Source organism: Pyxicephalus adspersus, chromosome 1 (assembly GCF_032062135.1).
Source record: "Pyxicephalus adspersus chromosome 1, UCB_Pads_2.0, whole genome shotgun sequence".
Lineage (NCBI taxonomy): Eukaryota > Metazoa > Chordata > Amphibia > Anura > Pyxicephalidae > Pyxicephalus > Pyxicephalus adspersus.
In genome coordinates, this window is record NC_092858.1 from 95,936,785 (window position 1) to 95,952,568 (window position 15,784).

Here is a 15,784-nt window from a genome sequence, read left to right on the forward strand (position 1 = left end):
ATACATCATTCAGATGGAACATGCGCTTGTGACAAACTGTTAAAGAGTGCATTTATATCATAACAGTAGCAGTGAGCCATCACCAGTGAAAAATATTGTCAAACTATGATTTTGTTTTCTGTAGTGAGTTACAGTTATACTCTTTGCAAGCAAGTGCTTCTGTTTAAGCCTTGAAGCAAGAAGTTCTGCTTTATCTTTGGAGAGATTTGAATCACAAACGAGATCATTTAGCTATGCTTGTGTAAAGGTCTCTGGTTCTGAATCTTCATCAGCCAAGTAGTCAGGATCAGATGATTTGGGGTTGTAACTGGCTGCAACGCAGTCCATTGGAACAAATGGTACAAATGACATGTGGAGCCCAAGATTTATCCTGGTCACCAAGTGGACAGCTGAAATATAATTTGTATATCTTTTATGTTCTGTGGTAATTTGGCGACGTTGTGCTTTCATCGTGAATGAACCACACAGAAACTGTCTGGATCATTAAGGCAATTTCTAGTCATGATGACAAACGAAATCAATCGCAGTTCTTGCGGTCTCTATCCTAAAAACCAATCACAGATTTAAAATCCGCAAAAATACTACAAAGCCCACATAAAATTATATCTGATGAAAATGACATGTTGACCTGTGTAATTAGTAATGTCTGCAGCTATATCTATTTTTATCCATTTTTTCAGATGGACCCAACTAGCAATACGTTTTTTATTGTAGTCTTTAAAGCACTTCTTGTAGTAAATGGTCATACTATGAAAAGCTACATAAGCTGTTGGCAGGACTAGGTGTTGAACTGACTATACACCTTGCAATCAGTACTTTATAGTTATTGGTAGATCTAAAGCAGAAGCCACCAACTGGTGGTACACGAGAAAATTTTGGTGGTCAGCGGCTCTGTCCCCCCTGTGCACTCCCCCATCGCAGGCTCAGACCTGCTTGCTAAACATTTTGAGGGGACAGTAGTGCAGGGCTGTGGATGCAACTTTAGCAAGCAGGTCTGACCCTGCGATGGAAGAGTGGGCGGGTTCTGGCATCATGACCTCAGTCTGGGGTAAATTTCTTCCTCTTTGAGTGATACACGGCTACCCGGTCCGAGTTTGGTGAATTTAGTGGTCCGTGAGGTTGGAAAGGTTGGCAACCACTGATCTAAAGGAAGCCTTGAACATGGTCTCTGTTTTTCTTTTACAATAAAAACATAGCTATTTAGTATTTAGTCCTCTGTTTGAAGTATATGTAATTACAACAATAAAACTTTTATTCAATTTACTGGCCAAATTATCCTCATCCCTTAACTTTGGCAAATCCAAACATTAATACACAGATATTTGAGATTTTACTGGCATATTATATGAACCACCAAATTAAAATGTTCTGGCATATTATATGAACCACCAAATTAAAAAATGAAACGCGTTGAGTAAGGGTAACCCTAATGTGAATTAAACAATATGGAGGATGAGTATAACAAGCAAAGAACAAAATGTTTTTAATAAATTTGTAATGTATTGATTACTGTATTGTGCTATTGTTTGTTTAATTTATGAGAACTTCAAATCAGGAACCCTTTAAATGTTTTAAGATAAGCTGTTTTCAATAAAAAATAATAAAAAAAACATTTTAACTTGGTGGTTTTTAATATGTGCCAGTAAAATCCCAATGACTGTGTATTAATGTTTGGATTTGGAGTAGATGTAAACTTTAGGTAGTATTTTGTTAAACAGCAGGATGCATTTTACCGATTTTGTCTGCAGGTATACCACACCTTAATAGGATGTGCTGATGCTGAAGAAATACAAAGCAGATGAAACACAACCTCTGAACGACCATATACATTACTCCAATGGTGTTAATGGGAATTCGGATTAAACCCTTAACTGAATGACATTTAGTTTGCATTGGAACTATGGTCGTTAGTCTATGATCACATATACGTTAGTCTAAGATCACATATCCATTTATTATACATTATCCTTTGTTGCTGTGCTGCCTTTCCTATACAGCCCTTTTGGAGGAACTTCCTGTCTGCATACATGTACTCCATCGTTGGCTAAATGGCATTTCTCCTAAAGAGAGTTGACAATTCCTCCATGTTGTGGGTTACAGCTAATGCTTAGTGAACTCCAAAAAACCACACTTCGTATCTCTACATACTGTCCACTGTCATACCCTCCACATTCCTCTCCCACACATATTGTCTGCTGTCATATCCTCCACAATTTCCTGCTTTACAAAATTCTCAGTTAGATCCTCCATAGTTCTATCCAAAGGTGAATGCTCACCTTTGTTATAATTCTTTACTGCAACTTTGCACAAGCTGCTTACTGTCATACCCACCACACTCCCCTCTATAAACACTGCGCAGTGTTATACCCATTGCACTCCTCTCTTGTATATACTACCCACAGTCATACCCTCTCCCTCTCCTGTACATATAGCCCACTTTCATACTCTCCATACTCCTTGCTTGTACATACAGCCTGCTATTCCTGGTGCTCTTGTCCCATACACTATTTTTAGTGGCTTTTCTGTGTGATCATATTAGACCAGACGGGGCTATTACATCCCTATCCCTATGCACATCAATGAATTTTGGGCACCCATGGCCCTGTAGGTAGATACTTATCACTTCATACTGGGAATACCCAGATCTGCCATTTTGGAGATGCTCTTATACCAGTCATCTAGCCATCACAATTTGGTGTTTGTATGAGTTGTCCAGATCCCTACATTTGCCTATGTTTTCTACTTCCAACACCTCACCTTATTTGTTCATTTGTTGCTTAATATATCCCAGGTGGGTTTATAACAAGACTGTCAATGTTATCCACCTGTAAGTGGTTTTAATGTTTTGGCCGATCAACGCACAAATATTATAACCCCCCTTATGAATTTTAAAAAGAGGGATAGCCGGAAACAGAGCAAAAAAGTGAATGCGACTATAAAGTACTCCATATAGGATGTGGTTTAAAGGGAAAAGGTTGAACAGTGTCTAAATCTACTCAAAGTTCATGTTGCACATGTTTGCTGTTGTCCCTGTATCCACAATACACCCTGTAAAATCAATGTCACAAGGGATAGTTTTACAGGTGATCATAAATCTCATGATCAAAAATAATTTTAAGCATTTCCATTATAAATTCTTTTATGTCTGAGGCTGCCTTCAAGAACTATGTAATTAAAACACTTAGGGGAATACATAGCAACCAGCAACTGTTGAGACAATAAACATTTTGGTCAGGAGTATGCAACATACAACACTGTCATTTGTCAGAAAGAAACATACCCTGTTTTATTGATCAGCCTAGTGCGCTGTCAATTACACTTCGTTTATGGTGCTATATAAGCAGGGCAGGGGTCCTTTCGTGGACTGGTACGGGGCTGCTAATTTGCATATTTGGTCATTTAAAGGTATTGATATACAGTAAGCGTAACAGCCAAAAATACTAGCATGTCCAGAAACAGGTCACCACTGGCAGCCCCCATATTTCCATGCTACATTTATAGTTTGGTGACTTTTTGACCTTGTCTACAGTTTTATTATTTAGAAGGTTAGCACGGTTTTATATTGCTATTCAAATAATTGTGTTCCTTTAGCAGAGTGTAAAGGATTACATGTCATGAGCCAGAAAAGTACATTCTTCATCTTCATTCAGAGAAACAGTAGTTGTTTCATTGTACTTACAGTGAAGTCATTAGCTTAGAGGTTCATCCTAGCAACAGGAAACAAGCTTGTAAACAGAGAACAGAAGTGAAATAATAGAGAAACAGATTGTGCACTTTCATGCTTGCTGCCTGATAAGATCACTTTCAAGCTACTTCAGGAACATTGCAACACATTGAGGCTATAATAGGGCAGCTGAAGAAAAATAGATAAGTCACGCTGACAGCAAGTAATGGGTAATGCTATTCTGTTTTTTATTCATAACACATTACTTAGAAAATATTGTTGTTATACACATACAGAATCAAAGTCATTTACATAAATTATTTTAAAAATGTCAGTTATAGTAAGGGGTTTGTAATCCTATCTGTAAACTACCAGCATGTATAAGGATAGGGATTTGGATCTAATCCACTGACCATAATAAACAGATGATCCCTCATCGATTGTACAGATAGGCACGCTTATTTCACCATCCTATACTTGCCCTCTGTTTAAAGAAAGGATCTAAAAGTCATTTATTTAAGTATACAGCAAACAGTGTCCAACTTCCTCTACGGATTTTGTCTATTCCTCACATTTCCTAATTTTCCTATTTCCTATTATCCTCTCAACAATCTATAAATATTAATGTTTCCCAATAATGCAATCTTTAAATCTTGCCTCATTTCTCTAAAGGAGAAGATTGCTTTCAGATTTAAGTGGTACATGTAACTTTATGGCTTCTGAATCCTTAACCCTAATCCCTATTCCTTAGCAGCTATCATTTTTTCTATATCAATTACAACACAAAGTTCATTGAAATACGTGCCATTTTGCCTTGTCATATGAGTAATTTTCATCATGTTCAATAAATTTTATCTATTGATCGTTTTCCTATAAAAATGATACTAAGTTACACAAAGCTTTAGTTGTCCCTAACATACATAATGTAACTAATATTCAACTTTTGCTGACTTTTTTTTTCTCATGTATTGATATTTTTATTTTATTTACATTGATACATTATTTATTCTGCTTGCTAGATAGAAAAATGTAAATCTCATCTCCAGTTTAAAATTAGCCCACCTCTAGACCATGCTGAACGTTTGTTTTTTTAAATAAGTAAGATATGCCTATTTAATTCTTCCATATAGATTCCTCAAGGTGAAGGGGGCATCAATTCAACAATGCTGATTTGCCTACATTAGCTAGTCACCAATAATCCCTTGCACTGTATAAAAACTGTCTTTCCCATTTCAACTCACTTGAAGCTCAACCCAATCAAAACTGATATTTCATTTTGAGTTGATTTTTGCATTTTTATTGTTGAAGTAGATTCTTCCTGTGTAATAAGGTCAAATACATGAATTGTGGCGGATACACATCGGCTAAAGTCCCTGGGGGACTTGTAAAGCTAGTGCATAGCTTATCTGAGTCAATTTACATATTTTCACCCCAGAAATTTGTCCCCTAACAGGGGTGCCCATTTAGGTATTTTCCCTCAACTCATATTGCATTCATTTGTGGTTTTAGTGACTATAATCTTCAGGACAAACAAAGAGGTGGTCCTCATCAATAGCATAACAGACCGTGATAAAAACTTGACAATAGGTCTAACCCTTCCCTCTTTTATTCAAAACTTCAAAAAGAAGTTACCACCACATACATTTTAGGTCCAGCCTGAGGGCCAAACATAGCTTTCTCCATAGATACATTTCCGACACCACACTTGAGGGCTAGTAAGCTGCATATATCAAATGAGTGTTTAGGATAAGCTTTAAGAAAAGAATCCCTATAAGTAGCTCACAGTGCATATGACATTTTCTATAGTAATAGAACACCTGCCCTAGTCAGAGCTGGATCATCCACATGGTAACCATAGACAAGATCCTAGGGCCTGGTGGATGTCCAGGGGCCCAGACACAACCTTTATTCATTTGTAGTAAACCTAGTAAATGGCATAATTAGTTAGAGAATGGGGAGGAACCATGTCAGTATAGACAATGGACTTTCCACAATTAACATCTAAACTGAGCTACAAAGCATTGTGATAGCAATATAGAGATGTCTGTATCACTGCTTTCTACCACCTTTTTTTAGATGTTTATGGTGAAAAAACTGCAGCACTGTCATATGGAGTGGTCATACTATTAATGGTTGTTTTCAGCTTAACCAGAACACAAATCTTACAGAACATTCTTTGTACAACCCTTCAGTGCTTGCTACTACCTCTTTTAATCGGCTTACACAAAAGACTGGTAAAACACATTTCCTTACAAAGGATTTGTTAGGTGGCAGCTTGAGAAGCATTAGGGACTACTCTAAGTGTAAAGCAAACTTCATGTATTACCATATAACCACAGCGAAGACTGGAATACAAGAATACACAGGTATGTGTTTATTACAGTTACATGGAGTTCTTATGAATCATGATTAATGTAGCTCACAATGCATGTTTAGTAAAACTAGTTTGAAAACGGCATCATTTTCCTTTTTGTAAAGTTAGTTCTTACAGTATATAGCCAAGTTGTTATAGTATTGCAATTTTTAACATAATCATACTTAGGAGGTACTAGTGTTTCTGTACAATCACACCCTCAGGAAAATGTTTTCTCACTTATCATGAACAATTGTAAAATGCTCATAGACTGTGAATCACTAGATCAGCAGCTAACAGTACAGGAACCAAAACTGATATTCCCGACACCTTCAGCTTTTAATGACTGGCCATGTGTAAACTCCTTTTTCCTTTCACTTTATTTCTGCCTACAATACAACAAATGCTATCAAAACTTTTTTTATTATTTGCATCTCATGGTTATTTTTTAATTTTAAATTCTGTACCGCAAGATTTTGTGTACGCGTATATGATTGTGATAATAAGATAATACATTGTTGTTGTATAAATACTAATAAACTGTTATTGTTGTATTTATTGTACATCTTTAATATTTTGCAAGTATGTAATGTCTATTTATTGCTCATACTAGGCTCTCATATTTTTTTAGTACAAACATGAGCTTCTGTTGGTTCTGCTGGCCTGGATGACCCTGTATAATGACAAACTAATCACCTACAAAAATGGGCATCTTTCATCTCCTGTCCATACTGAGCAAGGCTTTCTGCAGGATCCTCAGCTTCTGTAGCATGGCATGGGTTAGTCTCATAATTATGCAATACTTCAGGTTGTATATCTTTTCTGGGCATTATTTTGTTATTTTGCATACTAAATGAATATTTGTTACCTTAACTTTAAGGATGTTATCTTGTGGGTCTAGAAAGTAGTCTGTATAACCTTTATATATGCTTTAGTACAGATAATATTATATTTAGGTACTGATTGCATACAATGAGCAGATACTTGGTTTAGATTGCTCTGGTTTATTTGCCAGGACTAAATGATGAACTTGAGCCCATTTAAACACCTTCTGGTCTGGTGAAAAGGCCATATGCTTAGGCACCCATATGCTTGGGCACTTATTCAGTTACATTACCTTATTCATTCAGCCCAAGCCTAAAGTAAATGTGAAGTAAACCAATTACTAAATTCTCCTGTAATAATTACCATGGTAATGTAGCTTTTAAATGTTATTTTAATAAAGCTTTAGATTTCAATAATGTTGTCCTGCCATGAAGGTCATTCTTCAGGCAATTGATGGTATGTTGTGCCAATTCTGTGTCCCTGTAATAACACTGCCACATGAGCAGTCATGCCCCATCATTGTTGCTATGAAGTTAACTTGTAATAACCATGTACATGTAAATGCAAACATTGATAAAGGAAGCTGGTAGAGATCAGAAGAAATGACATACAGAAAAGGATGAAACTATTTGAAAACAGTATTTTCTCAAAAAGAAAAAAGCATGACAATTGCCTAAGCAGATATCATGCAGTTAGAATTTATATAAACAAAAAAAGAAAAAAGAGAAAAATTGGTTCATGTAATTAAGTTAATACTCTGCATGTTGCTAGAAGCTAAAAGACAGGGCAATTAATCGCAGACAGAAACAGATAAAATAACCCTGGCCTAACTGACATGAAGTCAGTGGATAATCATAACACCACCAAAAAACTGTATATTGATCATCCATATATCCTTTAATATCCAACATCATAGCCAATCTCATTCTTAGGTCCCAGTGCTAATGATAGAAATTAATTGCATCCTACACTAACAATAAACATGTTCACAATTGGGCACATATCTAAATGTACATAAAGCTTGAGAGTGAACTTTACCAAAGGTTGACCAGGGGAAACAAACTCTAACCTTATGTGATGCAGTTAAAAGCAGAGGGGGCCATAATGAGAATCCTACTGTGCCACTCATAAACTAATCAAACAGAAAAGAGAAATAATGGTTCAATAGATCATGCTAATGATAAGGAGCTCACATAGCAAGGCAATTTCTTATATACAGTAAACAATAAAAGAAATGCCAGCTCATAGTGATATCCCTTTAACTGTAGTAGGACCCTTTCCTAACATTTCCTTTGATATTTTGATTTTCACGTCGTAACAAACTGATTATTATATCCATTTATTTTATGTTCTTGCAGTGAGTTATTAAGAGAGCTTTGTGACATGCATTTGTATTGAGCAAAAAAATATTCTGAAACATAAATACTGCACATGATGTTCTGTATATGTGTATGGGTAAGCAAAGTTGTATGGGCACTGACTGGCACATTGTGTGATGTAGTTCAACTTTGTGCTTGGACAGAAATATTACTTGATGAGCATTGTACTACCCAGCATGTGTGTGATGGACTGTGTCCCCTAACAATGGAATGGGTCTAGTTTAGCCTGGCTATAATAACCGGCATATTGCAATCTTTAGCTTTTAGTTCTATGTTTTCAAAGATTCTTTATATGCATTCACTGGTACTCGCATGCCCCATTGACTTTTAAACCAGATTGTGTGTGCTAAATGAGTAGTCATGACAACAAAGAAGTTCAGAAGGATTACACAAACAAATAGAGGTCAAGATCCCAGAGGAACATAGGAAAGGAAAGCATCAAGTAAAGTCAGATGGAGCAGAGATCAGGGAAGGTAGCAAAGGACTGGAAATAAGAAGCTGGGTCAGCAACACAAAGCTAAGATTACATAAAAAGCTGAGAACATCCTACTAGAGATAAGCAAAACTGAACATTTTTACTTTAGATAAAATTTGCTGTTTACATGATTAATCAAAGTCAATGGATAAGGCAAACGTAAGGCAGTTTTTAAGGATACAGAAGGTTTTTTGATGCCTAGGTAATGCAGAGGCTTCCTATTTTTTCTGTTTAGCTCTTATTACACTTGGCCTGATTTTTTAAAGCTCTCCAAGGCTGGTAAGGATACACTTTTATCAGTAAAGCTAAGTGATCCAGCAATCCTGGAATGGATTTGGTCCAAGATTGAAAACATTTGTTAGCAAAAAGTAAATGCCTTTGAGGAGATCCATTCCAGGTTTGCTGGATCACCCAGCTTTACAGATGAAAGTATATCCTCTCCATCCTTGGAGAGTTTTCATAAATCATGCGCACTATGTCAGCAATGATATTGTGTTTAAATAGATTTATTAGAAGTCAGTCTGAGCAGTCTGCATGCCAAAATTTAGGACTAAACTCTGCAAAGGTAAAATCATGATTTTCATAATAAAATCCCTAATCCTAAGGACTTGACATGCTAATGCACAAAGGAAGTCTTGTCTATACATACATGTAATTAATACATATATAAAAAATGTTGAACTGGATTATGGTATATTTGACAGTGTCTCTGTTTTAATATTAAATACTTAGTATTAAAAAAGTGGATGCTGCAGCTACAGTTTTATTTGTATCCACCTGCAAAGGCCCACAAATACACGTTAAGTCTTTCAAATATGTCCAGCTAATGCAGCTTCTGGCGAAGATGTATCGACAATGATGCACTGCCCCCCCAGAATTGCAACGGGCATGTAGACTGCGCCTTCTTGCATGACAAGGCATTATTTTTGTTACACAGTATTTATATAGCACCATCATATTATGCAGCACTGTACAAAGTCCATAGTCATGTCACTAGCTGTTCCACAAAGGGGCTCGGCTCACAATCTAATGTCACAACCATAGCTATATGTCATTACTACAGTCTAAGGTCAATTTTTGGGGGGAAGCCAATTAACCTAACTGCATGTTTTTTGGAATGTGGAGGAAACCCATGCAGAGACAGGGAGAACCTGCAGACTCCATGCAGATAGTGTCCTGGCCAAGATTGGAACCTGGGACCCAGCGCTGCAAAGGCCAGGGACCTCTGAGCCACTGTGCTGCCATTAGAATTAATGTTGCAAGGGGAATGGCTAATATTGCCAGTGCTGATTTCTGGAGGAAGGGGATCATGTACGACACAAATAAAAAAGGATTTGGCTCTATCAGAGAAAGTAAATATATTTTTTGGCTTGGAGACTTGTGCATCTTATGGTAACTAGGCTTTGGGCTTTATATACATGCCTTTAGTTGTACTTTTTTGTGGTTATTAATGGAAAATGTTCTATTTAGGTACATAGGTAACATATGTAACAAAGTATTGCACCTAAACAGCACCCCAAAAATGTAGCCTTTCCTCCAAAAATTTCCTCCTAAGAAATATAAGTGCAGTTCCTTGTATGTAACAACCCCTAGGCATTTCTGTATCCACAGCCTCATAGCAATATGCATTCTTTGTGGGCACTATCGTCTGTGACTTCAAGTTATACCAGATTTAATGTAAGATTTGGTGATGCCACATGTGCTGCTTGTTGGAGATGAATCTGTACTGCATGCATTCCTTCATCTTGTCCTATTCATTTTCTGCCTCTGAGCTTCCTCCACGTCCCATGTTACTTCTACTATTTCCTCACTAGTTATCAGATCCCTAGTCTTAAGAGGGGTGGGGCAGCTCTGGAAACAATGCCCATGTCTCCACCAAGATGGCCACCTCCATATACAGGCTGTGGAACAAGGAATGGCAAGTCATTAATACTGAAAACATGTGGACCACTGGCTATATAGATAATATTTTTTGCTCTCTGCTTGCAATTTTAGTTACAGTCTCAAGTATTCTTGAAAGGTGACCTAGATTCTAAATAGTAACTATTTCCTGCATTCAGAGGCCCTAATTCTAACTCTACCAATCAACGCCTGTCTGCACAGAAATTCTACCTCCAGCTGTGTCTAAGATTTGAGAGTAGCAATCTGCTGGTAAACAAAAGAAGATAAAACTCCTGAAAATGAAATCTGCATCCTGCAGTGTCCTTAACACTGACCTAAGATACCGAAGTTTGATTTACTTAAACTATTTTTTTTTCTTTTAGCAGAGTTCATCTGGGTGTGAATAATTACTTTATTTTTTATTTATAGCTGCAAACATAATGGGGGTTTATATAATACTGGAATGAGCTGAATGAATGAATTTTTCATTCCAGCTTTTTGGTCACCATGCAGTTCTGTATTACACCCACAGTGTAGAACCGGGAACCATTGACAGGAGACAGAGACAATAATCTAGAATGGAATACTTGTCTCTGCCAGAAACTGTGATAGCAAGCCTGAATGGGCACCAGAAAATCAATATATAATGCCCATCATGTGTTATTATCTAGGTTCAGATCTAATCAATGTGTCAATGGTGACTTTTTATAATGCTGATAACCCAACATACTTACATACCCATCATACACAAGATTTAGTATATATATTTATATTTATATATTTAAATATATTAAATATCTTTACTCTACCTATCGATTTTGCTGAAGAAAGAAGAGAATGATCTCTGCTTTTATGCCTCCCATGACTCTCAGTGAGGCTGACTAATATAGTAACTAAGTTTTTAGGACTAACTAAGTTTTTAGGAGGTCTTCCAATAATAATTATATATATATATATATATATATATATATTTTTTTATCTACTTTGTAGTTTATTTTCTAAGACATCAAACTATGAAGAAACATATTGAATTGTGTTTAAACAAAAAAAAAAAACCTTAACCTTATTTTAAAATCTTCAAAGTAGTCACCTTTTGCTTTGATGACAGCTTTGCACACTTCTGGCATTCTGTCAGTCAGGTTCATGAGATCACTTGGAATGGTCTTCTAGTAACAGGTGTACCCGCTGTGTTGTCCAGAGGTATATAGTTCTGTACAGTGAATAGCCCTATTCAACTACTGTTCTACTCCATATTATGGCAAGAAAGACTCAATCACTTAAATAAAGAGTAACAACAGTCCCATAAAGTTTGAATATTTAGACGACTGCACTTGTAACCTCATGCCCAGCCAGGAAAACCATCAAACGCTGCAATGAAACTTGCTCCCATGAGCACAATAATGCTTCACAGAGTTCAAGCAGCAGACACATCTCAACATCGACTGTTTAGAGGTGACTGTGTGAATCAGGACATTGTGGTTGAATTTCTGCAAAGAAGCCACTACTGTGCAAGAACACGAAGAAGAGAATTACTTGGACCAAGAATCACAAGAAATAAACATATACCAGTGAAAATCTTTACTTTTGGATTTTTGGTTCCATCTGCCATGGTTTTGTCAGACATGAGGAAAGTGAGTGAATGTTTTTACATGCGTGGCTACTGCAGCTTTTTGGAGAAGCATGCCATCCCATCTGGTTTGCACATATCGTTTTTTCAACAGTACAGTGACCCCAAACACACCTCCAGGCTTTGGAAGGTCTATTTGACTTAGAAGGAGAGTGATGGAGTGCGGCCATAGATGACCTGGCCTCCACAATCACCTGACTTAAACCCAACTGAAATTGTTTGGGTTGATCTGGTTCACAAAATGAAGAAAAAGTAGCCAACAAGTGCTCAACGCCTCTGGGAACTGACTGTTGGAATACCATTCCAGGTGACTACCTTATGAAGCTAGTCGTATGTGTTAGTCTGCTGTAGGACTTGTTCAAGAAGTGAAAATAATAAATAAAGAAAGGCCTAAAAATGTTTTTTGATTTTTTGGGAGAAGAATAAAGTAACACAGTGTGGCTTACACTTCTGAAAGATTTGCTTAAGGCAATATTGGCAAACAGTGTTTCTAGGTCTAAATAAAATTACAGACGGAATTATTTTGTTTGAACAAACTTATAAAAGAAATGTAAACTTTATGTGACAGACCTAAGTTCAAATATTGGAGGGAACAATATGAATATTCTGTGTTACCTGGCCATATCAGATTTTCTGTTGTCCATATGGTCTAGATGGTAGACTGTCAGTGGATGTTTTTATTTTTTGGCCTTCAGTAGTGTTTTTTACTTAAATTGCCAATACAGCAGTACAAGCAGTAAAAAAAAAAATCTGTATTTAAGAATCTAGAGTAGCTCAGGAGCAAGTTTTCCAACAGCCAGTGTGTTGATAAAGCAGTTTTGTGAATTGGAATCATGTCTGGAATAGATAAAGGAATTTTGTAGAAGAGCAGTATAAATAGAAATATCAATTTATACATCAATGGTAATTTTCAAATAAAGACATCTCACATTGCACATCACACATAAATATGTAACATTTCTATATAAAAGTTATGTTCTTACCAGTAAAAAATATTGTTTGTCGTCCCAGGACATTTAATAATCTATACAATGGAAAAATATCAGGGTTCTGTAATTGCATGAATTATACTTATTTCTTATTCAAGAGAAAATCCTAAAAGCTGATTAGGCTGCATCTTTGAAAAAAAAATAGCAGGCGTAGAAATGCTCAGTATCCAGGCATGAAAGTGGGCAGGGTAAAAGTCTATTTTTTGAAGCAGATTTATTTTTTATGTACATTTACTGTGTAAAATGACACTACTGACATCTTCATCTTACACATAGATCAGTTCATCTTTAATATTTGGACAAAACTCTGATACAGAAGAAAACAAGCAGAAGCCATCTTTAGAAAATGAGGAGCAACATTCAGGTATGTATTTCTAATGACAAAAAAAAATGCTCGGTTAAAAATCATGATCACTGTGTTAATTAAACTAAAATACCAAAAACTGAAATCCAATTTCTGCCATCCCAGGAGAGACTGTAAAAAGAATTTATTGTGTAATCAGGCACAGAATAGTTTTGATCCACTAAAATAGTTTAGACTATTCACTTAGCAAATTAATAATTCACTTAGTTTAGTCAATGAGGTCAAGCTTAGCTGACTGTTGCAATCAATATTGCAATCACATCTAAGCACAAATCATGTTTTTTTATTCTTTACTTTTCTTGTACAAGATTGGGTATTCTTTTTAAAGTTAGTTTTCACCACATTCACCTAGCTGAATTATCCCTTGTAAAATGATACTTAATTTGATGAACACCTTCTATAAATCAATCCCAATGTCTTAGACAATTTTTCCCTCAGACACCTAAACTATCTGAATATTTTAGTCTTTTCCATATTTTTGTTTAGATTGCCAGACAGATTCCATCTCATTCTAAATAATTTTAGTTAGATTTAGAGCTAGGAATTTTGTTACATTTCATTAAGTGAATTTTCTCCATTTTTTTAACTAGTAGTACTTTCCTGATCAAATGTCAAAACTGTATCAAAAATATTTAGTGGGTTGGATGAATGGCAACATGATTTAAATGTTTAATTTAGTAAAGAAAATCAAAATAATTATATTGCTTTTTTGTTCAACAAAATGATCATGATGTTGGATGTCATGTGACTAATTGTTGCAATCTTTGAGTTAATGCATTGCGTTGTAAAAGTGGCCAAATAATGTGTCCGGATTAAAGAAAGACTGCTGTATATATTGCGCTTCAATAGCAGTTCAGTACACTCAAGTTAATTTGGTTTACAACTACATACTAATTTGTAGTAAACACAGTAATTATGGTTTGCTATTATAGTTTAATTCTATATTGAATTATGAAATGATTTTGCAAGTGCAGGTGCAGGTGTTAGTTTTGTTTGCACTGTATTCTGTTTTACATGTTTTGATTGGTATTTCCAGCTATGAGTATTATTTATGACTGTTTACATCGTCCTTTTCAGTAAGATGTATTTGTGTTCTTCCCTGTCCTTGTTATGTTTAAGGCTAAGTACACATGTCAGATGATTGTTGGCCAATACGAGCTGCAGGGTTTATCTTGGGCGAGAATCTGACATGTGAACAGAAGCCATCAGAGGTTAATTAACCTCTAGTGCCCGGGGATCGCAGTGGAACTGCAGATGAACTCTCAATAGAGCTTCTTCATTGAGAGTTCCTCTGCAGTTTAGTTTCCACAGTCACTGGGCTGATAAGTACAGCCCGTTGACTGTGGGAACTTTGCGGTTACAGCCGATTGGAGGAGGCACACGAGTGCCTCCAATCAGCTGTCATTGCAGGTGAACTCTCAATTGAGTTCATCTGCAGTTCAGTTTCCACGGTCACTGGGCTGTACTTATCAGCCTGGTGACCGTGGTAATTGAACTGCAGATGAACTTTCAATGGAGAAACTCCATTGGTTCCATTTCCATTTTTCGGTTTGCCGAAATTGCGCAGACCCATCGGAAGTTCGAGAGAATGCCAGGAGGCATTCTCGCTCATCCCTAGTTGGGACCTTTACTGTCTAACATCTTTATACATGATAAAGAGTTTGGGAATAAAAGTACCATTTCTGTGTTTGCAGATGACACCAAACTATGTAATGGAATTAAGTCCATACAGGATGTCTATATTCTACAAGCAGACCTGGATGTTCTGTTTGATTGGGCAGCCAAGTGGCAAATGACATTTAATATAGATAAATGTAAAGTTATACACTTGGGAGCTAACAACATGCATGCTTCATACTGTCTAGGGGGAATACATTTTGGGGGAGTCAGAAATGGAAAAGGATCTGGGGGTTCTGGTAGAATATAGACCTAATACCAGCATTCAATGCCAAACTATCTAAAGCTAGGAAAAAACTTGTATTAAAAGAGGAATAGACTGCAGAAATGGAGACATAATCCAGCTCCTGTACAAAGCATTTGTGAGACTACATCTGCAATATGCAGTATCCAGTAATATCCAGTTTTGGGTACTAGTTCACAAAAAGGACATTTTGAAATTGGAGAGAGTGCACAGAAGGATAACTAAACTAATAAAAGGAATGGAGGAGCTCAGCTATGAGGAGAGATTAGCTGAACTGAACCTATTCTCCCTTGGGAAGAGACGTTT

The 15,784-nt window shown here is 36.4% G+C and overlaps 1 protein-coding gene across 3 annotated transcripts in view; it reads left to right on the forward strand.

Moving 5' to 3' along the window:
- The first annotated feature begins 3,743 nt into the window (after positions 1-3,743).
- Positions 3,744-15,784, forward strand: part of LOC140336544 (uncharacterized) — a 39,866-nt gene continuing 27,825 nt past the window's right edge. Inside the window, exons 1-3 of one of the 3 annotated variants that reach the window (XM_072419734.1) lie at positions 3,744-3,894; positions 6,649-6,796; positions 13,470-13,557. In XM_072419734.1, coding sequence (XP_072275835.1) covers positions 6,722-6,796; positions 13,470-13,557 — 163 coding nt within the window. In that variant the 5' untranslated portion in view covers positions 3,744-3,894; positions 6,649-6,721. Of the gene's footprint in view, positions 3,895-5,590; positions 6,031-6,648; positions 6,797-13,469; positions 13,558-15,784 lie in introns of those variants that run through there. The other 2 variants (XM_072419743.1, XM_072419727.1) reach the window with 2 other exon arrangements.